Here is a 26,375-nt window from a genome sequence, read left to right as displayed (position 1 = left end):
GGCATGATGATGTCACCTCCGGGAGTGACGTCATCGCACTGCCCCAAGAGCACTCCTGTGCTTTTCACTGGGTTGATTTTGGCTCCAAATGGGCCGAATCTGGCCTGTTTGGGGTTCAATTTGGCCCACTGAGAAACATGCACACGCTTCCATGCCCATGCAATTATGCCCCTTCCCAAAAGTGACATCATTGTGTAAGTATGGGAGGGCGAGTGCGAGGAGCACCCGAGGATGTGAAACAGGTAAGCTCTGGGTCCCCCATCCTTTGACCCTGCATGATGACATCACTTCCGGAAGTGACATCATCACACGCGCATCCACGACATCAAGAGCAGCAACAGGGTAGGAGCCAGCATCCCAGTCTCCCGCTGGGAGACTTGAGGGACCTGGCAACCCTAATTTTATAGCTGAACACATGAAGCTCCTTTATACTGATACTTGCATTAGCCTATCAAGGTCAGTGTTGTCTGCTCTATTAACTTGAGATGCCAGAGATTGGACCTGAGACCAGCATGCAGATGAGATGCTCTGCCCACAAGCCAGCCCCGCCCCCTGAAATCCATCCACCGTCTCAGGGCCCTCCCCATGTTGAACCAGAGGCCTTGGTTATATTGTGCCTTTCCACTGTGCCATGGTTTTCTCTAATGCATAGAACCCTGCCCTGTACTATTGATGTTGCAGCTCCAAAAGTAAGTAATGAGTAGTCATCTCCTTCCTGTAGGAATTGCTGGATTGATCTGGAGAGCCCAGTTATGTATATGATAGCAGTGGTATGTGCACAAGGTTTGAGAAAGGATACGACAAAGTTAACCTGGGTCTCGGAAGAGCAGAGCCATTTTTGACGCCGCTACAGACTTCTTATAAGCACAGAACCAGGGTGTTAGAACAAAACAGATTCCATCTCCAGTGCCACAAAGCTGGACTCATCTCATCTGTCTTAGGAATCAATTTATTCCATTATAGAATAATGGACGAGAACCTCTGTAACAGAGACTGAACCAAACTACATCACGATTTGAGTCCAGTGGTACCTTAGAGACCAACAAGAATTTTCAGGGTGTAAGCTTTCGAGAGTCAGAGCTCCCTTCTTCAGACACAAGTAGGAGCAGAGATCCTTGAGCCTTTATATCCCAGCCAAAAGGTGGGTGGGGTGGAGGGCCTCAAGATGTAAAGGTACATCGGGACAATGCAAACTGCATGCCTCAAGTGGCACGCTTTGGCTGCAAGAGAGCACCTTTAGGTAGTCACTGATTCCCTGCTTGGGGATTGCCATGTGGGCTTTCTGCCCGGGTATCAAAAATGCCATGGCCTGGGCTGTAAGACTCGGCCATTCTTCCTCGGAGGCTGCTCAAAGGCTTCAAACGGACTCCTGTTGCAAGTCAATCTGGGAGTGGTCAGCAGAGGGCGCTCCTGCACAAGGCAGGAGGTTTCTTCCTGCTCTGTCTTCACCCCCCCCCCCCTCTCCTGCACACACAATACAATTCAGACTGGGAAGATCGCAGGCTGTCAGGTTCCCTGAGAGAATGGCGCGCCTCTTCTTGCGCTTTGTGCCACAGGACTTCTGTACAGCAACTGCTTGCCTTTGATAAATGCCAGGCAGGAAGGCCCACGCTTCTATGGCTAATTAACCTTATTGAAGCCCTGGGGCCTGCTTCCGTCCTCCGTGCTGGGGAAGTGACCAGAGATGGCCACAGCCCAGCATATTTCTACAGGCCAGACAGCTTCAGAGAAAGGAGCAAAATTCTTCCAAGCTTGCCTTGGCAGAATGTCTCTGGCCTAGCGCATACTTTTGGAGCAAGGCTGTGGGAATGCACATGGTTCACAAAAGGCTTCCGCAGAACCTCCGCAAAGCTAGAATGCTGTTGCGAAAACTGTGATTTATGAAACTGCCAAATCCTCAAGGAAAGCAGAATTTAGCTTAGCCCTTACCAGGGAGGCATCAGCCTTTCAGCTTACCGGGACTGCTGTTCTGGGGGGGTGGGGGTGGGAACAGAGCTATGGTGAGCCTACGTCTCTTGCCGTGGCCCAGATCCATGTCAAGTGGCACCACAAAAACCACTTGGTTCCGATTGCCCCTGGGCAGTTTTAATGTCCTAGTCTGTTCCCTTATCTTCCTAATATACCGTATCTTCCAAGTGTGAAGGCAGAACAATGGTTAGCTGCCCTCTAACATTTCTTACGGGAAACCAGTGATTGTCATTTGGGTGGGTCCCAAGGGAAAGGGTGAATGGAATGAATGCCTGCCTGCTCCTGTGAAAACTGTGTTTCACATCCTGTTGGACACATGTTGCTGTTTTTTACTAAGAGCCAAGCTGCAAGTGATGCCTGACACAGGTTGGACAATTGTCAGCTCACCTCAAGTTTTGATGGGAAATGTAGGTGTCCTGATCTTACAGCTTGGCTTTCCATTTAATTGAAGTTTACAGACCCCCCCCCCACACCCAGCGGAGGGGAAGGGGGCCTCCTGGTGAGAGCCCGACGCCTGCACTCCCCTCCTGACCGCATGTTCTCCCTCCCATAGACTGCCGCTCTGTAAACTTCAATTAAATGGAGAGCCAAGCTGCAAGACCAGGACACCTGCATTTCCCATCAAAACTTGAGGGAAGCTGACAAGTGTCCAACCTGTGTCAGGCGTCACTTGTAGCTTGGCTCTAAGTCAGAATGTTGGTCCATATAGGGCTGCCAACCTCCTGGAAGTACAATTGATCTCCAGACTGGAGAAAATGTCTGCCATGGAGGGTAAACTCTGTGCCATTATATCCCACTGAGTTCCCTCTCCTCCCAAACCCCACCTTCTCGAGGCTCCAGCTCTAAATCTCCAGGAGTTTCCCAGTCTGGATCAGGCAACTCAAGGCGGATCACATAGTGTGAGATTAGTACAATTAGTGGCAAGGACAAGGGCAGGCATTTCCATACAGTGTCAAGGACATTTCCACAAACAATGTCATGAGGTAAAAGAATATAAGTTTACAAAGATATAGTATTAGCAAGGATCCAGTATGGGGTTGAGGAATTGCTGAAACAGAACATAATTCTACGACTAACAGTAATAATAATAATAATAATAGCAGTTATATACCACTCTTCTAGACAGATTAGTGCCTCACTCAGAGCAGTGAACAAAGTCAGTGTTATTATTATCCCACAATACAGCTGGGGAGTTGGGGCTGAGAGGAGTGGCTTACCCAAGGCCACCTACTGAGCTCATGGTAGTACTGGGAATCAAACCAGCAGAGTGCTGATTCACAACCCAACCACTTAACCATTATGTTACAGCAGCTCATAACGTGCGCTCTGAACAGCGGTGGCTCTCCAGGGTCTCTGACAGGGAAAAGGCTTTCGCTCCATGAAACTTTTCGGCTGGAGATGCCGGCGACTGAACCTGGGGTCTTTTGCAATGGAGGTGTTAAACTTTTGCTCAGTAACCTTGACTTCAGTGTTTGATCATTTAGAACAAAATGCCTTTTTGAGCACTGAACCTTTTAAGCGCACCACATATGGGTCACACAGCTTCTCCCGGCCCATAAACAAACAGGCTGAGTGCTGTCTCTGAAGGACAGGGAAGGAAATTGTTTCAGGGGAATGGCAAAATAGCTGGAAACATAATTGCTGTTTATTAGCCCCTTCATTAAAATAGATTTGCATTTCTGTGTGCTACTGTGAGCGAGGCAGGAAAACAATGCGCGGCCAACCCACATGGCAGGCGTGATGGGTTCATGATGGCAAAGGCAATTTGATTGCTGGCACTGGGAACGAAGCAAAGGGTAGGCCATGTGGTGTGTGTAATCCCCCCTCCCCTTTTTGCAACCCAACTTTACCCACAATTGTCTCATGCTAAGCCGAGTGGGAAACAGAACTGGCTCACGGCCTAGTTCAGAGAGCCTGACATGTTTGAAGGAGGGCAGATTCCCGTGTGTGTGTGTGTGTGTGTGTGTGTGTGTGTGTGTGTGTGTGTGGAGATTTCTGCAGTAAACATTTGAGTCACACAGGCAAGTTTGTGATAAAGACTTGGCCTTTGATCAAGGACTCATAAGTGGGGGAGATGGTGCGAGGAGGGGCACATCCTCTTGGGGGCTTAATTTCTCAAAATAACAGCACTGGCCTTCAAATCCTGCCTCGCACGGTTGGAAGCTGGGGCTCATGTGCTCTGCATGTGTCTGGACGCGCGGCTTTCCTTTCAGCAAGGACTTCACAGCTTCACAGGTTACAGTACTGACGACAGAAGCTGAGGCTGCTGGCCCCGGCCTTCAATATACGCCCTATTTCCTGTCCACAACTAGGGAGTGATTTCCCTTGCCAAACAAGTCCTTGATGGTTCTGGGGATTCTTCTCCCTCCTCTGCATCTCCACCTCCTGGTCTTTGACCTGAGAAAGCTTAACGTTTATTCCTGAAGAGTCAGGGCACTCTTTGGCCTGATTGGGGGGAAAGGAGCCCCTGCATGCATTAAGAAATATAGCCAAAAGGCAAGCCAGTAGGATGGGATGTCTCTCCCAGCACAGAATTTTAGACCTGTGTAAGTGCAGGGCTCAGATCTCATTTTCCCTTGGATCCCTTCCCCCCCTATTTCTTCTTTCCCTTTCCTGGCAACTTCCATGGCTTCACTATGTTTCTGCTTCCTTCTTGCCTATCGGTCAACTTAACCTTCGGTTGCTCCCACCTTCTGTGTTCCTACCTCCCCCCTGCTCCTTAAGAAAAGTCTGGCCAAATTGGCACAGAGGATGCCAGCACAGGGCGCAGTTGTGCAGTGGTTGGCACTAGGATGGGCCCAGTTGCATGGTGGCACCCACTGCTGGGCCGAGTGGTATGGGTAGTGAGTCTCTGGTCTCTGCTGGGGCTGTCCCCCGCAAGTCTTGCTCTATCATGGCTCCAATTTCCAGATTTAAGTATCCACAGATTTGGCCACACTGGCAATTAGATAAACCGATTCTTCTAATGGCTGTATAAAATGGAGGAAGTTACCGTTATGGGCAAGATGGGCCACATACAGATTCTGACCATTGGCCCCTCTAGATCAGCACTGCCTACATGGCTGGCAACAGATCTCCTGCAGGGTCCACTCCTCTTTATACCTATGATTTTTAAACTGAAGATGCTAAGGACTGAATTTGAGACCTTCTCTGTGTAAAGCAGGTGGTCTACCTCTGAATCTTTGGGTTACGCAGAGATGCTATGAGCTAAGGGTTTGTCACCCACCTAGAATCACCAAACTCCAGCACCCAATCCTCCTCTTAAAACTAGGGCTGTCAGTCCCCCACTGGGGGCGGGAGATCCCCCATTCCCAGCCTCTGGACCTGCCACTGCTTACCTGGCCGGTGGGAGGGGAAGCATAGGGAACTGGCCTGGGAGGCAAGGAACCTCCTGGACAAGCATGCAGTGAGTGTGCTCCTAGCGGCCATGACAACATCGTTTCCTGGAAGTGACATCATTGTGCCTGGCGGCAGGCATGCTCCCATACTTTGCAGGGGCCAGTTTTGGCCCCCAACAGGCTAAATTGGCCCTGCACAAAGCTTAGGAAGACACACATGGTTCTACTTTCTGTATTTTATTTTAATACCCCTATGAGTCTGAGAGGTGAGGCTGAGAGACACACAGAGAGAGTTACCCTGTTACCTTCATGGCTGAGTTGAGATTTGAACCCAGTATCCCCGCCACTACACCACAGTCATCTCCCTTTCACTAAATGATCCTGTAAACATTATCTATGACAGATGGAGCTTAAGAGTCCCAAAGCATGGTGGCTGTTAGATTATTTGGTGAAAATTGTCTTAGTAATGCAAAAGGCAGGCACCCACCCCTTTCCCTAACTCCTTGCTAAGGAAGATTTTGAATAGCATAGAAACAAGTGGCTCAAAGATGATTACATAGCTCTAGGAGTTCAGTGTCTGACGCTTATCACCATGATAACAGGATATGGCTAAATAGCGATTCTTGAGAAAATGAACAGGCCCAGAAATAACAGTGTGAAGCAACAGACTTTTTGCAGTTTGAGGGACCGGAATCTGATTCCCCAACAGGCAGCAGCTTGCTAGCGAAGGCTGCCAATCTCCCTGCTTGGCATTTGGTGCCGAGCGTTAGACAATCTACAGGCAGCTAAAGTCTTCAGACGGTGTTGCTATGGATATAAATGGTGGCACTATCGGTCTTGCAGTTATTTTTAGAGCCTTGGTGCCAATTTATTTGTGCAGCCCCAGAGGCTCTAACAAAAAGAAAGGCAGTTTTCTGACTTCCGGGCCTTTCTGGAATCAAAGGAAGGCGGAACACTATCCAAAGGCGGGCACGTGAGCGAATCGTGTCCTTTCTTCCAAAGCCCTTGCTAGCATCTTGGGGAGGGTCATATGGTTGCTTTCACACTGATATCAATCGGGGATCAGTTCAACACAGGGTTGGTTCTTTGGTGTGTTTCATGTCACGTATATTAACTCTTTTGCATAGTAACACATACCAGGAAGGTGACTGTATGCTTATGAATGTCTTGGTTTTGATGACCCACAACCATATACCATTTTTGGCAAGCAAATTCCCTCTACTGGGTCTTTCCATAATGATATTCATCCTGTTAACCCTTTTCAAAGCTTAATCGTCTTTTAATCAGTAGTAATTATGCCACCTCCATGTCACATTTTGTCCACACTGATAGCAAGCATTTGAGGCTTATCTATCTAGCTCAGGTAGTCTATTGGATGTGCTCTTTCCAGGCCTCCAACAAAACACAAGCAAATGGATAAATCTGCCATGAATGTTACCTGTAAGAAACTAAGCCCAACATTTTTATACCATTTGAAAATTCACCTGTGGATATAATCACGGAAAAGAGGTGGTGGAACTCAGTGGTGGAACTCAGGACCGCACAATGATGTCACTTTGGGTCAGCTGGAACAAGGGGGGAGTTTTTTAAAGTTTAAATTGCCCTCGGCAAAAATGGTCACATGGCCAGTGGCCCCGCCCCCTGGTCTCCAGACAGAGGGGGGGTTAGATTGCCCTCCACGCTGCGGAGGGTGATCTAAACTCCCCTCTGACTGGAGATCAGGGGGTGGGGCCACCGGCCATGTGACCATTTTCAAGAGGTGCCGAAACGCCGTACCACCGCATTCCAGCTGAAAAAAAGCCCAGGATATAGTACCCCCTAGTGGAGAACTATTACAATGTCATGGCCAGATTAACAGACTGCCTTCCCAAAGGAAATAGATGATGTTGTTTAAATGTGAGACAGAACATTGCTGTGATGTGGATACCTGCCTCCCCTGAGACATTTTGCTAGTTTTATCCAAACAAGGATGCTGTGATGCTTGCAAATGAAGTGTCTAACTCAGCCATGCTTTTCTCCTTTCAGGCTCAGCATCCGATACACTCATCATGATTTGTTTATGATTTTAAAAGAACGTTGAGTGTATTTTTTGCATAGTCGACATCCTTCATCATCCCACTGGTTGGCAGTTGCTGTTGAGCATCCTCAGAACCTGCTGGAGTTGGTGGTAGAGTTTTTTGGTGTTGCAGTTCAATTTTGGAGGTTGTAAAAATGACAATTCCCATCCACCCTGAGAGGGCAGTCACACCAGGATAGACTGGGAAGAGTTATTTACAGGAATGATAGGCTTTGAAGAGCCATTCCTGTACTAGGTTACTCTATTTGGAAGGGTGTGTGTTTGTGTATGTGTGTGTGCGTTTTGCAGGTGTCCCACTGAACAATGACAAATGGCTGTCAAAAAATTTTCAGAACAGAAATGCCTGAAAAAATACGAGAGCTTTCAGGCTGAAAACAGGGATCCGTCACTAACTGAGATTCTCTTGGCAATCCTCAGATGTTTCACCTGAGGGAGTACAGGGGAAATCTAGTGATAACCTAACTGTAGACTCACAATATGTCTTGAGAAATTCTGCTAGTTTTATCAAAACTCTTTTGGCTTTCCTCAAAATTCCTTGGGTGCCTCCTCACCCCAATCAAATTCAGTGGCACTTCAAAACATATTCATTTCTCTTATCCATGAGGTTATTTCAAAATGAATATGAATGAATAATGTGGGGCAATATGGCCAATAGATGAGTCTTTTTCTGATTTTATTATCATTATGCCCTAAAGATATCAACTGCATTCATACATCACCAATCAGCCACCATTTGTGAGAAAAACCAGGAAGTCCTTGGGTTCTCTCAGTATCCCTCTTTTCATTTCACATGCTGCAGAGATAGAAGACTTCCTGGTTTAGAATCCTGGGCTTTAGGCAAGAGAACCAAAGTTTGTTGTTTCACCCAATTCAGAAATTTCCACAAACTGTGGCTTGCTCCATAAAGGAAATCTTGCACCATGCAGGGGGGCAGGGGGCGGGTAGGGCTGCCAGGTCCAGGTTGGGAAATTTCTGGAGATTTTTAGGGCAGAGCCTCAAGAGGGTAGAGTTTGGGGAGGGAAGGGGCCTCAGTGGGGTATAGTTCCATAGAGTTCAATCTTCAAAGCAGCCATTTTCTCCAGGGGAACTAATCTCTGTTGCCTGGAGATCAGTTGTAATTCCAGGAGATCTCCAGCTATCACCTGGAGGCTGGCAAGCATGGAAGGGGGGAGGAGTTACCTCAACTACCTTTACAAGAGTTCTAGCAGATTAATTTTTTTCCATTGGTTAAGGAGGTTTTCTCTCATGGCCACATGTAAGAAGAAACCTTGCTTTTAGACAATTCCTGAATGTTGTGTTTGTTGTATGAGTGTGTGTGTGTGGGGGGGTCCTTTTTGCTAAGGGCAGAGAGAGTCCTTAGTTCTAAGCTTTGAGGCTCATCCACTGGGACCAAGCATTTTCCTTACAGCACAAACAGAGCAATCCTAAGGAGAGTCACACCAGTCTTAGCCCATTGAAATCAATGGGCTTAGTCTGAAGTAGCTTTGTTTAGGATTGCACTGAAAATCTGGTAGCAGTGTGGGGAAGGAGAAACACCTGCCTGGGTGGAAATAAAATATATCTTAGCATCTTATAGAACCTTTTTTTTATTCCGGCTTCAGCCAGCCCAGATAAGGAAAGCTAGGTGCTTGCCCTCAGACAGGACGTGCAGATGTGATCTTATCACACACTAGGCCCTCTCCAATGTAATAATAAGGATAAATGACCGATTGGCTGGAACGAGAAATACAGCACAAACCAATTTGCAGCAGGTAATCTCGTCAAGCAGACCCTCTATCTGGAATCCTTCTCTTCCTGTTCTTATCCCAAATGCCAGACAACGGGGTTAACAAAAGGAACTGTGATTGCACCGCAAAGCAAACTTTGTTAGTTTCTAGAGGCTGAGAACTGCCCCAGAAGAAAAGAAACAAGAACCCAACTATCGCCATTGTGCTTCAGAAAAAAAAAGTTATCTACAAAAGTCCGAGAGAGACCATGGCCCTAATAAGAAGCCAAAGGCCATCTTTGTCTCCATCAAGAGGCCGGTAGTTCTTGACCTGACCAACAAGAAGGCATTACAGAGGTCCTGGGCTATGGCTGTAGGTTGCACAAGGGACTCCATTAGTCTTTTGTTGTGGATTTTGTTCATATTAGAGTGAACGGCAACACCTTGCTGATGCTGTCCATGGCACATCTTTTTTATCTGAAAGTGCAGAGTCCAGCATCCCCCTTTTAAGCAAGGTGGTTCTTAGATAACAACATTCTGCTTCCCAAACTCCTAAGCACTGAGATTCAGTGTGGTGTAATGGTTAGAAGGACAGACTAGGATCTGGGAGACCCAGGTTCAAATCCTCATTCTGTCATGGAAGCTTGCTGGGTGACCTTGGGCCAGTCACACACTCTCAACCTAACCTACCTCGCAGGAGTGTTCTGAGGACAAAGTGAAGGGGAGGATAATGACGTAAGCCTTTTTTAGTTGCCATTGGGGAGAAAAACAGTATAAATTAAATGAAGTTAAATAAATAAAGGCAGGAGATGCAGCACAATCCACAAAACTGGCCCTACACAGGTCACATAGGTGCTTCTGGGGTCAATCTTGAGATCTTGAGAATAAATTACTATGGCTTCCTTCCAAGATGACATTCCTGCACTGCGGGCTATTTCTCTGCTGAGAACTGGTAGTTATTAGTCCTAGATGGTTGGTTGCTATACTATTTTTCCTAACCTGAAACAGCCGTGGAGGGTGCTATTTACGCTACTGGGTGGGCTACATATGTAGCACAGCAGTACACCCCAATGGTGTGGCCTGCAAAACAGTGTGGAGTGCAAAGAAGAAGTCTGGGATGTCAGACTGGGGAAAGTCTCTATTGATCCTCCACTAAGTAGACAGGTAACTGTAAGGTATCTTTACACGGATCCTGTCTCCAACCAGTCTGCAGTGCTGACATTCTGTGTCTGTCTGCAGGTAATGGAATTCTGTGCTAACTGATCAAAGGGTTGGAAATGATCTCTGGACAGTTGCGTACCTCCTCCTCCAAGGGCCCTGGGACACAAGTAGAAACTATTCTTTGGCAAGGTCAAATCTGGAGACTGAGAAAGAACAGTGAGGATCATTCCACTGCTCAGTTTTGTACAGCACCTTGCACATGAGCGGCAGTGAAGACTGACTGAATTATTTAATAGCAGGTGCTTGTTGTGAAGTATATATTATTAATAGATAGACCAGGCTGGAGGAAATGGATCTGACTCTCCCTGCGCCCTAGTCTGCTTGTCAACTCAGTGACATCCTGTTCCTGGAAGCCCCCCAAACTCAAGAACCCAACAGGGTCATTCTCCTAAAGGGCTTCCACCTTTTTTTTTGTTGTGTCAGTTTCCATCATACCAGGAGACCTTTGCAGGTGTTACTTTGGGGGTATCCAGCCACGTGTGCCGAGACTGCAGGCTACCCCAGGCTCCTCCATATATGCACAGTCGCCATCTTACCTGAAACCGGCACCACGCATATCTTCTGCATTAGCTCACATGAAACAGACAATATGTATGGAGCCCCTTTAGATGAAATGGTGACCGGGTGTTTCAGGAGGATCGCAGGCAGTATGCACAGCCGGCCCCCGCAAAGGTAACTTCTGAAAAAGTGTAAAGTTGGCTTGCCTTCCTGGGGATGCAAGGGAATGCCCCCACATCTTTCCTGCTCTAACTCTTAAACACAGTGCTTGTATTCCTCTTACTCTAAACACAGTCATGTATTCCTTTACTCCAAAATTCAGAAAGGGGTTATTGTGCTGGAGGCGAGGGGACCAGGTTCTTTGTTTTCATCGTATGTCTTGCTTTGTTTTCTGCAAGCGATCTGAATTGTAATTAAACTGCAGCAGCCAACAGGGAGGGGAAAGTGCGGGAGACGATGCGCTGGGCGGGAAGGCTAGGGAGTGGCGGATCTTCAGTGGCCCTGCTGGGTTGCCCTTGGCTTCTCTTTTTAGCATAATCTGCATTTAAAATTAAATTGTACTGATGCCGGCATTGCTTCCCCCCACCCCCTTTTACTGTTCATCAACACAAATGAATTTTGAGCAAGCCTTGAGGATTGCATACAGGGGGTAGGTTGCATGAAAATTCATATTCTGTTCCGACATTCCCGGATGGAGCCTTGTTCTCCTTTCATACAGTACTATAGAATATAGATGGAGGAATGAGAGAATTCTGGGTCCTGGTCTCAATTTTACATCAGAGAATGTGCAACAAGCATCATATCCAGACCATACATTTAAACCACTCACACCTCATGACATCAGGCTTGAGTAGCCCAGGAACTGTGGTTATATGAAACGATGCATGTACTCTGAAGTTTTGCTAAAAAAGAAATCTCAGCTCTTTTTTTCAAAAGGATAATAAAGTGGCATCTCAGTAGAGAAAGCTGAAGTTAAATACCATTGACAGTCAAGGTTACTTCCCGCTCCCCGGCACCCACACGGGGCACCACAGCTCGGCACACATATTTCCCAGCATCTTCTTGCCGGACGTTTTTTAGGGTTAACGTGTTCTCGTTGCTCAGGACCTAAAAAAGAGGAAAAGTAGTTCAGATTTCACAGATTCCCAGATTTATGAGGCTTATCTATCAGCGCCCAGCGTGGGACAAAGTTACTGAAACAGGTAGAGTAACAAGAGGACTCATTGAGCATCAAGTCACATGGAGTCAATGGATTCTGTATCACAGAAACCAACTTTGAAAATAGACCAAACCAGTTCCCATGAGGCAACTGGGGTAAACTTGAGAACAACAAGAAGTCTTGGTTTTCTGTTTAACTATCTGGCTGTGGATTGTCTTCGGCAAGGCTACGTTCTTGCTCTTAATTAAATAGGCTCTTCCTCGGCTGGGTTTCTCTTCCCCTTCTACTTCCATCTCTCTCTCCAGTTGCCAATAATGTGTAAGCTTGCATATATGTTTTTCCTGCAACGTGGCAGGGCTCTTGGCTTATTGGAGCTCCCAATTCACAGTATTCCCGATGCCTACCCCCCACTGTGACTGCATGTACCAAAAGAGAAAGACATGCCACTTAATACAGGGAGAAAGTTCAAACCCGGACTATGAACCTGTGCACCACTTTTGTTTTTCAGAATACTCCGTTTCAGAGTTGTCCTCCAATTGCTAAGCACGTGCACTTCTTTGGCGTGGTCCTGTGCATTTTCCATAGCGCTACTGACAAATTCACCATTATCTCTAAATGCCAGGCAAAGTTCTTGCTGTGTGATTGCTTATTGTTTGACCAACATTTGAATGTTTTTTGGTTACGACTGATATTTTATTCTGCTATTCTTGGTTTTGTAAGAGGATTTGCTGTAATAAGAAAGTGGAATTAAAAAAACACTCTATGAATAAGTGGTGACTGTCAATCACATTTTTATTTTGCTCTTTCTGCAAGGAGATCAGGGCAGTGAAATGGTCATTGGCAAATGGCTACTCACAGAACTTCCTGGCTGACTGATCAGCGAAACCCAGGTTCAAGCCCCCAAAGTTCAACCACTATACCTTGCGGCCAACATGGACCTGGAAATCCAAGAGTTAGACTTGGAATGATTCTGCACACGTTGGATAATGCACTTCCAATCCTCTTTATAGATCATTTGGAATGGATTTTTTCGTGTGCGGAACAAAAAATCCACCTCAAACAATTGATAAAGTGCATTGAAAGTGCATTATCCAACGTGTGCAGAATCAGCCCTTGATAGGAAAGGCAGTGGGTAGGGGAAGAGTTAAAACTCTCCTTCTACCACTTCTCTGCCAACCTGTACTTCTACTACTTTGAGCTGGCAAACTGGTGGCCAGGGCTGCCAGATCCATCCATTCACCATTTTCTCTGTAACTTCGTACACAAATGTGATTATCTGACAACATCAATGACATCCGCCCTGAGCCTGCTGGAAATGTGGGGAGGGCAGAATATAAATTGAAAATAAATAAATAAATCACTGACAAGTTATTTTCAGATGGGTAGTCATGTTGGTCTGTAGTAGAAGAGCAAGATTTGAGTCCAGGAGCACATTAGAGACCAATTAGAGAGTCAAAGCTCCCTTCATCAGACATAGGGAGCTTTGACTCTCGAAAGCTCACACCCTGGAAATCTAGTTTGTCTCTAAGGTGCTCCTGGACCCGAATCTTGCTCTACCACTGACAAGATAACTGGAAAAAACAACTTTCAGTTGCACAGATTCGAGGGAGGGTGATGTAGGGCCATTTTGGCTTTGGCTGGTTGGTCTGGCTCCCTGCCTCTTTGATTTTGCCGATATCCACAATACCAGCCGCGATGCCCGCATGCCCACGGCAATGCAATCAATGGCATTATTAAAACTTCCTAAGTGCTGAAGCAAGGAAACTTCAAGGCAGGCCAGTCAGCAAAATCCAGGCTCCTGTGGTATTTGGAAATATGATGAGTCTAAAACAAATATGGCCTTTTAAAGTCAAGTCCTTCTAATTGCCTGCAGAAGCGGTTGAAGCTCAATGGGTAATTTTCCATCTACACCACCAGGGCTGTCAAGGCCTATCTGCAGCAAAAGTCGACAGGCATTAACTTCCAGTGCTTGAATTTGCATACGGGGTGAGCTTGTCCCTTCACCTTCCTCTGCACAGGGCAAAGCAGAGGCATCTGTCATCCATCTCTTGCAGACATTTGGAGGGTATCTCTATGGGCCTGCTTCCTTTTGCCTTTCCGGCATGTGTTTGCTATGTAAACACAATCCAGCACGTTAGTTATTGGCACTGCCGCTGGTTTGATCTTGCGGCCAATTCCTCTGCTCATTCTGGGAATTTACACTGATGCTTAGCAAAACACTTAATGCCCCGAGAAGTCCTTAGACTTATTGCAAAGGCAGCTCCTGCTGAAACCACTGTGTTTGAGGAACGGTTGAACCCCAAAGGGCCTTGTTTAAAAACCACCACGTGGCCGGGACTCACGTGGGATAGCTGTCCCATGTGAACAGCCCCTACCATTATCTGCGATGCATTCACATGGACATTGCCATGTGTGAAGTGGGCAAGCAAGGCCCTGCTTGCATCACAGCTAATGATTATTGTAATCTTGGAGTTTCAAACTGTATCTGATTGGGGGGAAGAGGATGACAGTATCTCTATTCTCATAGACAAACCAAGATGCTGAAAAATTACCAGTTGGATCTCACCAGCTTTCCCATTAGCTCAAGAGGAAGGAAGGGCTCCTTTTAAATCCCCCTCCCCCACCACTGCTGCCAAACTGTGGAATCTGTATGGTTTCATGTGACCTACAGTGAAGATTAGAAGCAAGCAAGACTGATCTTCCTTTGTCGTATGCAGGGCTTTTTTTCAGCAGGAATGTGGTGGAATGGAGTTCTGGAACCTCTTGAAAATGGTCACATGGCTGGTGGCCCCGCCCCCTGATCTCCAGACAGAGGGGAGTTTAGATTGCCCTCCGCACTGCTGGAGCGGCACGGAGGGCAATCTAAACTCCCCTCTGTCTGGAGATCAGGAGGCGAGGCCACCAGCCATGTGACCATTTTCTCCGAGGGCAACCCACTGAGTTCCACCACCTCTTTTCCCAGAAAAAAAGCCCTGGTCATACATAAAAGAAAAGCCTGTGTTTTGCTATAGGTCACAGACTCAGGGAGTTCCAGAGATAAAGGGCCCCCGATTCAGTGCAGGAAATCCAAAGCTAAAATATTTCTGAAAGATAGCTGTTCAGATTTCCAGTAAGGGAAAGTTCCAAATAGATGGATGAATATTGATATACTATTACTGTCATGATGCCTCTCCTAACATTCAAGCAAAATCTACCTTCCTCTAACTTAAACCTATTAGATCTAGTCTTGTCCTTTGGTAATACAGAGAAGCAAGTATTTGCCCTCTTCCATTAGACAGGCTTTCAGACAGTTTGCATAGCTATATGGCTAGATCTGGTAATATCCTTTAAGAACAGGCATGAGGTGTCCTCACCTTCCTTGGATATGCATTTGCATGGATGAGAGCAACATGTGAAACCAGGACTTTGGTTCTGACTGCATTATTTCATTTTGCTTCGTTTTCATTGTGACTTTATTGTTTACTTTGGCATTGTCTGACTTAATTCTGGTTTCTGTTCTTTAATGATCAACAGCTGTCTGAATTGCTCTGAATTTTTTTTTTAGTCTTTTGCTTATGGATACAATTTTTTTCTGTGGCTTTAGGTCCATTTTATAGATATTGCATTTTTGTGGTTAGTGATTTCCTGTAAGCTATCATGAGTAGTGCATATGTCAGGAAAGCATAAGCATTTTAAAAAATCAAAAGAAAAGAAATAAGATGGACATTCCTAGCCCTTTTCACATGCTGTCACAGTCATAGAAATTGCTGCTAGCCATATCCTAGGATATGGTTGTAGGATGTGTGATATATAAACTTTGCAGAAGCTAAGCAGAGTCTAGATGGGAAACCTCTAGGGAACGCCAAGTATGCCTTGAGACCTCGAATTCCACAGAAGAGAGGCAGGATAGGATTGAAAAAACCAACAAACCTATCTATGCCACTTGCTAAGCCTTGGTGGCTACATTTTTAGGAATTGCTTTGAGCTTGAGACTTTTTTTGCAAGTAGTTCGCTAGATGGCTCACCACAAGGAAATTGGCTCGGGATAAGAAACAGGGAACCAGGCTATCCTTGCAGAATAGAGAAAGGTTTGAAGCACAGATACAGTACTTCATCATCTGAGCTAAAAGCTAGCTGGTGCTCTTGAAGAAGCACGGCCTCCGGGGGTAGGTGGGTTCCATGGCAGAAATGAATCAACACTAATTTTCTCTATCATTTCCCAGGAGCCTGTAATCTTGTCTAGAGTGATGTGGGCCTTGGAGATGCACAGCCCAGATATTTGTCAGCTAGAGGGAGCTAAAGGCAAGAAAGACTGCTCGGTTGCCTTTCTGCGACAAGCCATTTGTAACTCCTCCTAACTCCTAAAAAGTCCTCCTTCCTTGATCTGCCCAAGGTCTAGAAGGAAAGGCAGAAACAGATGATTCAGCTCATGAAAGAAGCAAAGGCGATGAAAGCCGCAGATAATGGTGGCTCTTTGCTGTACTCCCAGAATGCAAAAAAGAGGGGGAATTTCCCTTTTCATTTAACACAGTTTCTTGCTAACAGTCGTAGAAGCTAAGTGAATGTAACGCTAAAGGAATAACAGTTTAAAACAAAGATGTTTAATGACAACCCGGGATGATGAGAAACAGGAAGCCATAGCAGACCTAGCTGTCTTGTTGGAGAATGTTGGCACCTGTCCATGGTGCTGAACTTGGTGGAGAGCTGGGTTCTTGCATAGTGGAACCAATGTCAGGGCATCATTTGGATGACCCATGTATGGTTGGGAGACACGTCCTTGAGTGATTCCGCACACATTGAATAATGCACTTCCAATCCTCTTTATAGATCATTTGGAACGGATTTTTTTGGGTGCAGAACAAAAAATCTACCTCAAACGATTGATAAAGTGCATTGAAAGTGCATTATCCAACGTGTGCGGAATCAGCCCTTGTTAGTTAATCTCAAAGACATCATCCCTTTTCCTGAACAGGACAGTTATGGCTCACTAGGTAGCGTATCTGTTTGGCATGCAGAATGACTCGTTCTCTCCAAAGGTAGAGGAGAGGAGGGAAGGGAGAGGAGACTGGAGAAACAGAACCCAGGAAAAGAAATCATGTCTGGATGAAGGCTCCAGTGTCCCCTCTCTCCAGTGCTCTGCACTGGAAACAGGATAATAGTTTGTAATGTTTGAGTTATTATTTTTCTTGACAAAACCTCTCTGCTTTAACACTGTCATTAATTTTGGGAGAATGTTTACAAAATGATATATAGGTGGTATCTGATGCCTAAAAAAATAGCGTATGGAAATGCTAAGATGTCAAATAAATGCTGGAAGTATAAAAATCATGAAGGATCATTGTATCATATGTGGTGGACTTGTGAGGTGGCTAAGCAGTACTGGGGAGATATTTTAGAAGTGATGAATGAAATTTTGCAGATATCGTTAACAAAGAACCCAGAACTATTGCTACTGAACTTAAATATGGAAGATGTTTCTATGCAATACAGAACATTATTATTTTATATGACAACAGCGGCAAGAATATTATATGCGCAGAAATGGAAGGTGCAAGAAATACCATCTATTGAAGACTGGATACAAAAATTGCTGTACATGGCAGAAATGGATAAAATGACAAGGCGGCTGAGAGATCAGAATTTAGAAGAATTTTTTAACGAATGGGGGAGGTTAAGACAATATTTAGAGAAGAAGTGGGACGTAAAGGGAAAACTGTGGCAACTGGAAAGTTATTAAATTTGGAGATTAGGAGATATGAATCTTTATCTGATAAAGGGAAGTTTTAACTATTGTTAGTTTAAGATTAGAACTAGATTTGAAATTGATGGATATTATTTAGTATAGTAAAGTAAAATGTTATAATGATATGTAGAAAGAATATATTAAGTAATAGATCTTGTTATCGGGTTGGAAAGCTGTTGGAAGTCTTAGAAAAAGGGGGGAGGGAAAGGGTGGGGGAATATAGATATTAAGGTTTTAATAGATAAATGTTATTTGTAAATTATGCTCACCTAATAAAAATTAAAAAAAACAAAAAAATAAAACACTGTCATTAATTTTGCATTCGACGATATACATGTGTGTGTGGGGAGATGTCTTACACACCCAAGGATAGAAAAAATGGATTTGCCTGACTAAAGTATATATTTGAATGTTGGTCAGGTGCTGCGAAGAAGGGATTTAGTCCTCATAAGATGGGCAAATTTTAGTTCAACCTTATAAGTCTCCAGTGACAACTTCTTAGTACAAGATGGGTGTTTGTCTGTAGCAGCAGAAAAGAGCAAGAGTCCAGTAGCGCCTATAAGACTAACAAAACTTGTGGCAGCTTTCGTGAGTCACAGCTCACTTTTTCAGATACCTGGTATTATTGCAGGAAGATACCTGGTATCTGAAGAAGTGAGCTCTGACTCACGAAAGCTCACACCCTATTACAAATGTTGTTAGTCTTATAGGTGCTACTGGTCTCTAGCTCTTTTCTACACCTTCTTAGTAATAATTTGTATTGGTTTTTGTGAGTACTCATACTGGTCATTCCCGACTCAATGTTTTTGATTCAATTTTGCTCGATTTGCATACCCTTGTTGTTGCATGAATCATGGGTTTTAGAGTCTTCAGTCCACTGAAACAGTCAGTCTTGTATATGCTTTCCTTGGTATTACACTGCATCATGGAGTTGTGCTCAATTTAATGTTGTGCCTGCTGTTAACAGGCAGTGGCACATATACACCTACTCTATCGGAAAGTGTTGCATTTCAGGGGATAGGAAAGCTCTCTCTGCTCTGATAAACACAGACGCCTTCTCGAAGTATGCTGCAGTCAGTAAGCCATGGAAATGAGCCAGGTGTATAAAACTGAATCCAGGGGGAAGTTATGTCTGTCACACAGCTACAGCATTAACCTTCTTGGAATGCTTTTTAGAAATGCCATAGCATCAGCAGTCATCTCATCTATAGGGCTTCTGTATTCTGCAATGCAAAAATTGCTCGATTTAGAACATCTCAGCTTCATAGAATTATATCGGACAGAGATAAGGCAACCTTCTTACACCCATAGTTAATCAAAATAAAACTTTACACACTTCACACACATTTTCTTCTTGTAATCTTTACAATAGCCTTGGAAGGTTGGTTGGTATTATTGTAAATATTGGGTTGCAGCTGAGAAGGTGAGAAGCTTTTCTAAGACTACCGTGTATGTGGCCAAGGGGAGATGTGAACCAGGGCCTTCCAGATCACAACTCAACTCTCTTTGTCACTATGCCACAACAACAACTCCAGTTATTAGGTTCATTTTTGACAACAGATAAGAAAGACCTTCAACTTCTTTGCCCTTAAGCATTAGCTGCGGCTCTCTGAGTGCTTGCAAACAGAGCCCAGCGTACGTTTATGAAGTTTCTCTTGCCACAAAGAGGTTAAGTGAAGCGGTGGCCTTTCGTTAGCCCTAGATGCTGCTCATAATGGAAATCAATTTGTCTTGTATTAGGGCTCCCTTGCAAAGATCACCTTTGAGCACAAAGATGTGGAAAAGTGCTGAGAATGTCATGGAAAACCCATCTTTTTTTATTATTGTCCAGTTACAGAAATCTGACTCCTTGACCTCAAATTTCCCTTCTCGTTCTAAGTACTTTCCCAACCATATCGGGTTGCTGTTGAATATATGAAGCTGCTTTTCACCACCGGTCCATCCAGCTCAGTAGCTCTGACTGACTCTAGGGTCTCAGACAGAGAAAGGTTATTACCAGTGGCATCTCCATGAGATAAAGAAACTGGAGGTGTCAGGAATGGAACTTGGCTGGCTCTCAACGTTAATTTCCACTACTGGAAGGGGTTGCCCTGATTTGGACGGTCCAGGTAGCCCACCCAGTCTTGTCAGATCTTGGAAGCTAAGCTGGTTTGGTCCTGGTCACAGTATTTGGATGGGAGACCACCAAGGAAGGCCAGGGTTGCTATATAGGAGCAGGCAGTGGCAAATCACCTCTGTTTGACTCTTGCCTTGAAAACACTCTGGGTTAACTATATGTTGGCTGCAACTTGATGGCACACACACAAAAAGGAAGAGGGTAAGATCATTGTGAATTCTCCCCTCCTACTAGAGATACCTGATTTGCCCTTCATAGAATCATAGGGTTAGTAGGGACTTCTAGTGTCATCTAGTCCAATCCCCTTCACAATGCAAGAAATTCACCTCCTCCCTCTCACACCACCAGTGACCCCTGCTCCATGCCCAGAAGATGGCAAAAGACCGTCAGGATCCCTAGCCAACTGGCCTGGCACTGTTTCCTGATCCCAGTGGCAATTGGCCTGGCATGTAAGAAGGGGCCACAAGAACTAAGCACTGATGTAATCCTTCCTGGCCATCTAGCCTCTGCTTAAAAACCTCCAAAGAAGGAGAGCCCACCACCTCCCGTGGAAGCCTGTTCCACTGAGGGGCTGCTCCAACTGTTAGGAAGTTCTTCCTGATGCTGTTCTTAAGGGTCCCCTGTCCCCTAGGAGCAGTAATTCGGAGAAAGCAGTGGGCTGCAGCAAGAGTAGGGAAGTTTGATCCCACCAATAGAAGTGTCTTCTGTTGTTAACAACAACAGCAACAATTTATGTCAAGTTACAACTATTTTATGACAACCTCACATGGGATTTTCTAGGCAAGGGATAAGCAGAGGTGCCATCGCCCTCCTCTGAACAGCAACTCTAGACATCTTTGGTGGCCTCCCATCCAGCTACTAACCATGGCCAACCCTCCTCAGCTTGCAAGCGCTGACAAGCTCAGGATAATATGGACAATTCAGATCGCTGTCTCCTGTCACTGTATATTATTGCTGAAGTCCAGTCCAGTGTCTACAACAGATAAAAAGTTAATGCATGCAAAGCAATTATGACGGATCTTCTGCCATCTTGAGTGTCTGGGAGTCCTGGCTTTGCTAACATATCACTCTTCCTTCAAATTTGCACCCAGTTTAGAGCACAGCTACCCAGTCTCCTTACCACGCCTGAGCCCCGCTTCATCCAGACGATGGTCAGGGATGGATTTCCAATCCAGGCACAGTTAAATACAGCGTCCGATCCCAGGTCGACAAGGAGAGACTGTGGTTCTGACATCATTCGTGGCCCAACTGTAATTAGAAGTCATCACAGATAAGGGTCTGTACAGGAGAACTCCACGACTCAACTATTCTTCAGGGAAGAAACAGGCTAATAGCCAATTGGAACACTGAGGGGTGTTGTCAACATGCTTAGGTAAGATCTTATGATCTTTAAAGCAATATACACCAGAACTGGCAACCTCACACGAAAGGATATGAGGTCACAAATTCATATTATAATACAGAAAATGTTGAAGATCAATATACAATTTAAACTAGAAGCCTTTTGGGGGGGGGACTGACAAACAGTTGGTAAATAAACACAGCTTTCTATTTTTATATATAACAACGGCAGCTAGGGTTTTATATGTGCAAAAATGGAAAAGTACAGGATCGCCTTCAATGGATGACGGGATTAGGAAAATTATGGAGTTAGCGGAGATGGTTAACCTTACAGCTCTGATCAGAGATAAAACATTGTCTACCTTTATGGTTAATTGGAAACCCCTTATTGGCTTTCTGTGTGAGACGAGAAAAAAATGAACTGATGATTTGTGGATTTGATTTCCAAGGAGATAAATTTGGGAAAAATAAATAGAAGGGGGAGAGTATCGAAAAGGTGCATTTTGGAGGTATCACAACCAAAAGTGTCATGTTTGTAAAGGTATAACAGGTGTTGTAGAGAAAAATGGTGAAATATGTATTTTTTTCTTTCTTTAATTTTTGTTCCTTTCTTTTTCTCTCTTTCACTTCTTTTTTATTTCTTTTTTCTCTGCCCTTTTTATTGGGCTTTTAACCTTATCAATAAAATAAAACGTAAAAAAGAAATAGACACGAGCTTTGGGAAAGAGCAAATCTTTCAGCTATGAGGTTTGCACCATTGGTTGTAGTTCTCAAATACCAGGTCTCTGTGATGCTTTGAAAGAGCATTAGCCATAATAGGTAGGGGAACTATTGGAAGTAAGACCCAAAGTGGCTTACAAAGTTCTCCTCTGATTCACTGTATTCTCACAACAACTCTGTGAGGTAGGTTCATCCAAGAAAGAACGACTGGCCCAAAGTTACCCAGCAAGCTTGTGTGGCAGAATGGAGGTTTGAACCTGGACCTCCTAGATCCTAGTCTGACACCCTAACCACTACACCATACTGGCTAAATGCTATCCTGCTGCTTGCTCCCTTATTCATGTATTGCGGTTGCTGGGTAGATTGAAGCTGTAATTTTAAGAATGCTTTCCTGGGTGCAAACCCAACTGATTAACATGGAGCTTACTTCTGATCTGCTCAATTTAGGATTGTTCCCTTAATATCAAGGAATGGTTGGCTGCATAGACGATGTAGTGCACACTGGTATGGCACTAGCACATTTGGAGCACAATGATGGCACACTTACCTAGAGGCTAGCCATCATGTTTATAACTTTACAACAGGAACCTGTTTGACATCATACACATATATTTCTTTCAGCTGTACACTGAACTGTGGAAAGTCTTCTCCTCTCTTTGGTATCTCCAGCATGAATGAAATGGGGCTCGGTGTCAGATAGGCTTTCAGCATATCTGCCATACTTCATGCATCATATGTATTTTGGATGTATGTACTCCTTCAGTGCTTCTGCGTGCGTGCAGAGTAGAGCCAAAGTTGTGTAGACCTGTTGCTAACTCCTTATCTTCCAGGCAAGGTGTTTTGGTTACAAGTTCCTGCCGAAGCCTGAGAATGTGACCTTGAAGTTACTACAGAGACTGAACTGAGCTCATCCTCTCCCCCCTCCCTTCTTCCCAGGAGATGCGCATCAAAACTCCTACCTGCCTCTTCTTCCTACTGGGAGGGGGAGGAGACATTGACCTATAACTGAACTGACTTTCCCACCTTTAGGCATTCCAGTCAATCCCTTTGTCATAGCATCTTGATACTGGTATTTACCTTAATAAAACATCTTTAACTCATACACTGGAGTGATGCAGTGAAGTGTTGGGGGTAGTACCTGGCAAGACCTGACACTCAGTCACACAGGAATGCCAACTTCTCTTCATTTTAAGAAGCCTTCAACATTCCCTCCCTGTTTTCCATTACTTAGCCAATCTGAGACATTTACCCCGTCAATCAGTGCTTCTGACGTTTCAGACACTGAGCCGTACTTACAGTAGACGTCTACGGTCCTGCTGATATTGGTACTTCCCAAGGCATTTGTCACCTCACAGGAGACTGGTTCAAAAAAGTAGGTGTGGTCAACAATGGCCTCGAAAGAGTCACCTGATGCTTCCTTGATAATGTGTCCCTTTTTGGCCCACCTGCAGGACAGAAGAAAACAGAATAGAGGGGTTGTGTTAAAATGGCATTTGTACAGGAACTGAAATGTTCTTTTAGGGTATGGAGACTTTTAGAATATAAAAGCACATGGCGAAAAAGCAGGAACCCTAGGGAGCAAATCCTGATTTAGGTCACTGTTGGCGATGCACAAAAATAAATTGCACATAAATACCTCCTCCAGCAATTTTCTCCATGTCACCAAATACTCTTTTTTGTTTTGGCAGCTTGTGGATACACAGAGAAAATAAGCTAGATCAGCATGCTGAGTCATTGTATGCAAACGCTTTGCCACAGGAGGAAGCAGCCTTTTATGGGCTGGAGCCAGTCTCGATTTTCCACTGATGAAAGGCTGGCCAGAACTTGCCTGCCTCCTTCTTTCCCACTACAGCCCATTGATCTCTCCAGAATGCTGCTCTTGGGGGACAGGCGAGCCCCAGGAATGGCATGAGAGGCAAATCAGCAGTCTGTAGCAGGAAGAGGGAAATGGTGGAAATTATATCTTTCCCCCCATTAGCAGGAAATTCAGTCTGGATCCAGTCCTATGTGAACAACATAGCTTGTTGTTTTCTACTAGCTCCCATGGAGGCATCCAAGGAATGCTTCATATGCCATTGCTGTTTAACAGTGAAAGAGCTAATGTGGTGTGGAGGGTGGTATTAGGGAGGCCTGGGTTCCAAGCTTCTTTCTTAGCCATGGAACTCACTAGTAGTGCAGTTACACTCTTCTAAGCTTGCTTAGGGCTGCACTGTGGTAACTCCGGGCCAGTCACCAGGGCTATTGTGAGGATGAAACGGGGAAATCCCTTGATGGACAGGGTGAGATGCAGCTAGTAGGGAAGAAGGATGTCATCCTTTCCTGTAAATGCCAGGAGGTGTTATAGGCAGGGTCTGCCTCAATCAGCATCAGCAGAAGCTGACCAGCTGGTCAGCTAGTCATGGGGAATTAGTAGCAACTGAGTACTTGTGCCCTACAGACTGAAAGCCAAGCTACAAGAGACAAATTACGCAAAGAGGAGCACATGAAGGGAGTTGCAATGTTAGCCAGGAAGCTGAGTTTTAAAAGAGTTCAGAAGGCTTTGTCAATTTCCCCTCTCTACAGAGACAGGGAGATCCCTGCTCAGAAGGTTTGTTCATTTCCTCTTAGAAGGGGAGGTGAAACTGACAGAGCAAAGAGGAAATTAACAAACCCTCTGAGCCACATAGCTCTGGGGCTCTGTAGGGAGGGGAAATTGACAAAGCCTTCTGATCGCTTTGAAAACTCAGCTTCCCGGCTAACATTGCAACTCCCTTCACGTGTATGTCCTCATGTAATTAATCTCTTGCAGCTTGGCTCTGAGTTGCCCCCAACATCTGCTGCCATCTCCTGGTATTTATGGGAAGGGCAGGAATCCAGAGACAAGTGACAAGAGATTTTGCTGCAAAATGCTCCCTCTGGCTTCCACTAGATACAGATGTGGTCAGGAAAATAGCCCTAGTCTGCTAGGTAGAATTTTATCTTCAGCAAACCAAAAAGAAGGGAATATTGCAGACCAAGACAACTCAGTACAGTCTCCAGGTGGGACCTCCTGCACTGCAGTTAAGCCGTGATCGAGGGCAGATCCACCCACGTGTGTCTACCAGTGGATGCCCACCATCCAACGATGACCTGCTGTCTGTGAATGAGACATCAAGGATGAACAACTTAAATTAGCTTTCCAGATACAATGCTCTCTGGAATCAGATCACACATTCAGTGGCCAGTCATCAAATGCTGAGACTTCAGTTGATGGAACCTCAAGATAGATCAAGATGGGTAGCCATGTTAGTCTGTCTGTAGCAGTAGAAAAGAGCAAGGATCCAGAAGCCCCTGTAAGACTAACAAAATTTGTGGTAGCGTATGAGCTTTCATGAGTCACAGCTCACTTCTTCAGATATAGCTAGAACGTACCTGGAGATCGAGAGGAGTTAGCCATGTTAGTCTGTAGTAGCAAAATAGAAAAGAGCATCTGATGAAGAGAACTGTGATTCTCAAAAGCTTATGCTACAGTAAAGTTGGTTAGTCTTAAAGGTGATACTGGACTCTTTTCTATTTTACCTGTAGATCTGCATCTGAAGAGAAGAGCTGTGACTCATAAAAGCTCATACCCCACCACAAATTTTGTTAGTCTTATAGGTGCTACTGTACTCTTGCTATTTTCTATTGGAACATCAAGGTTTGTGTATGTGTGTGAACAAAATCGACCCTAGTAAACCAAATGCCAGTGTACTGCTTGCTTTTCAGACTTTCAACGGTAGGCAAAAACCATCAAAGATACTGTTGGTTTGTGCTGGGGGAGTATAATTTGCTCACTGTTATGGGAGCCTGGAAATACTTTACAAGCAACACATAGCCCTTTCCAAAAATACGTTATGAATCCATACAGCCCCCAGGATACTATCCTGAGGATATAAATGGTGGCATAAACCACTTTTGGTACTATCAACTCCCGATCAACACCTTTAAGCATCTTCCTCCAGAGAATTTCCACCACAACAAACACCTTGTGCTTGGCTGCAGATGGCTGAATCGGCAGACAGCATGGAAGTAGTATGTGAAAATGGTAGAAGATGTCGCTAAACTATCTCCTGGGGTTGAGACCATCTGTAATGCTGATTCCAACTAAGCTATCTTAGAAAGTTCATCCATCTCTTCTAACTGAATGAGGCCTTGTTTAATTGACTCCTTCTTAATCTAGTTATATAACTTGTTGTTCCTGGCAATGTAGCAGGCAGCTGCCAACTGTTATTTGTTGTCTAAGAAATGTGTGCACGAGCACGTGGGATTTCAACATTTCAAAATCACAACCCCCAAAATAAATGGGGCAGGACTACTTCAGACTGATGCTTTGCATTCAGGCAGTCTCACTCAACCCCTTGCATCTCCTTTTAAGCAGATCTCCAGCAGAACTAGTAAGACTGGGAAGGGTCCATGGACAGTAAATCTCCGTGGACCAATGATTCTCACCCAAATTACTGCCATAGGCACAAAGGTATGTCTACGGCGCCGTGAAGTTCATGGTGGCTTATTT

At 45.0% G+C, this 26,375-nt stretch overlaps 1 protein-coding gene across 1 annotated transcript in view; it reads right to left on the bottom strand.

Moving 5' to 3' along the window:
- Positions 1-26,375, bottom strand: part of KIRREL3 (kirre like nephrin family adhesion molecule 3) — a 415,785-nt gene that overhangs the window by 60,748 nt on the left and 328,662 nt on the right. Inside the window, exons 8-10 of the mRNA XM_054998021.1 lie at positions 23,162-23,310; positions 20,925-21,052; positions 11,788-11,914 (exon numbers count right to left, since the gene is read on the bottom strand). Coding sequence (XP_054853996.1) covers positions 11,788-11,914; positions 20,925-21,052; positions 23,162-23,310 — 404 coding nt within the window. The remainder of the gene's footprint in view (positions 1-11,787; positions 11,915-20,924; positions 21,053-23,161; positions 23,311-26,375) is intronic.

This window comes from Eublepharis macularius, chromosome 14, assembly GCF_028583425.1.
Source record: "Eublepharis macularius isolate TG4126 chromosome 14, MPM_Emac_v1.0, whole genome shotgun sequence".
Classification (NCBI taxonomy): Eukaryota; Metazoa; Chordata; class Lepidosauria; order Squamata; family Eublepharidae; genus Eublepharis; species Eublepharis macularius.
This window is presented reverse-complemented; position numbering and strand designations above follow the sequence as displayed.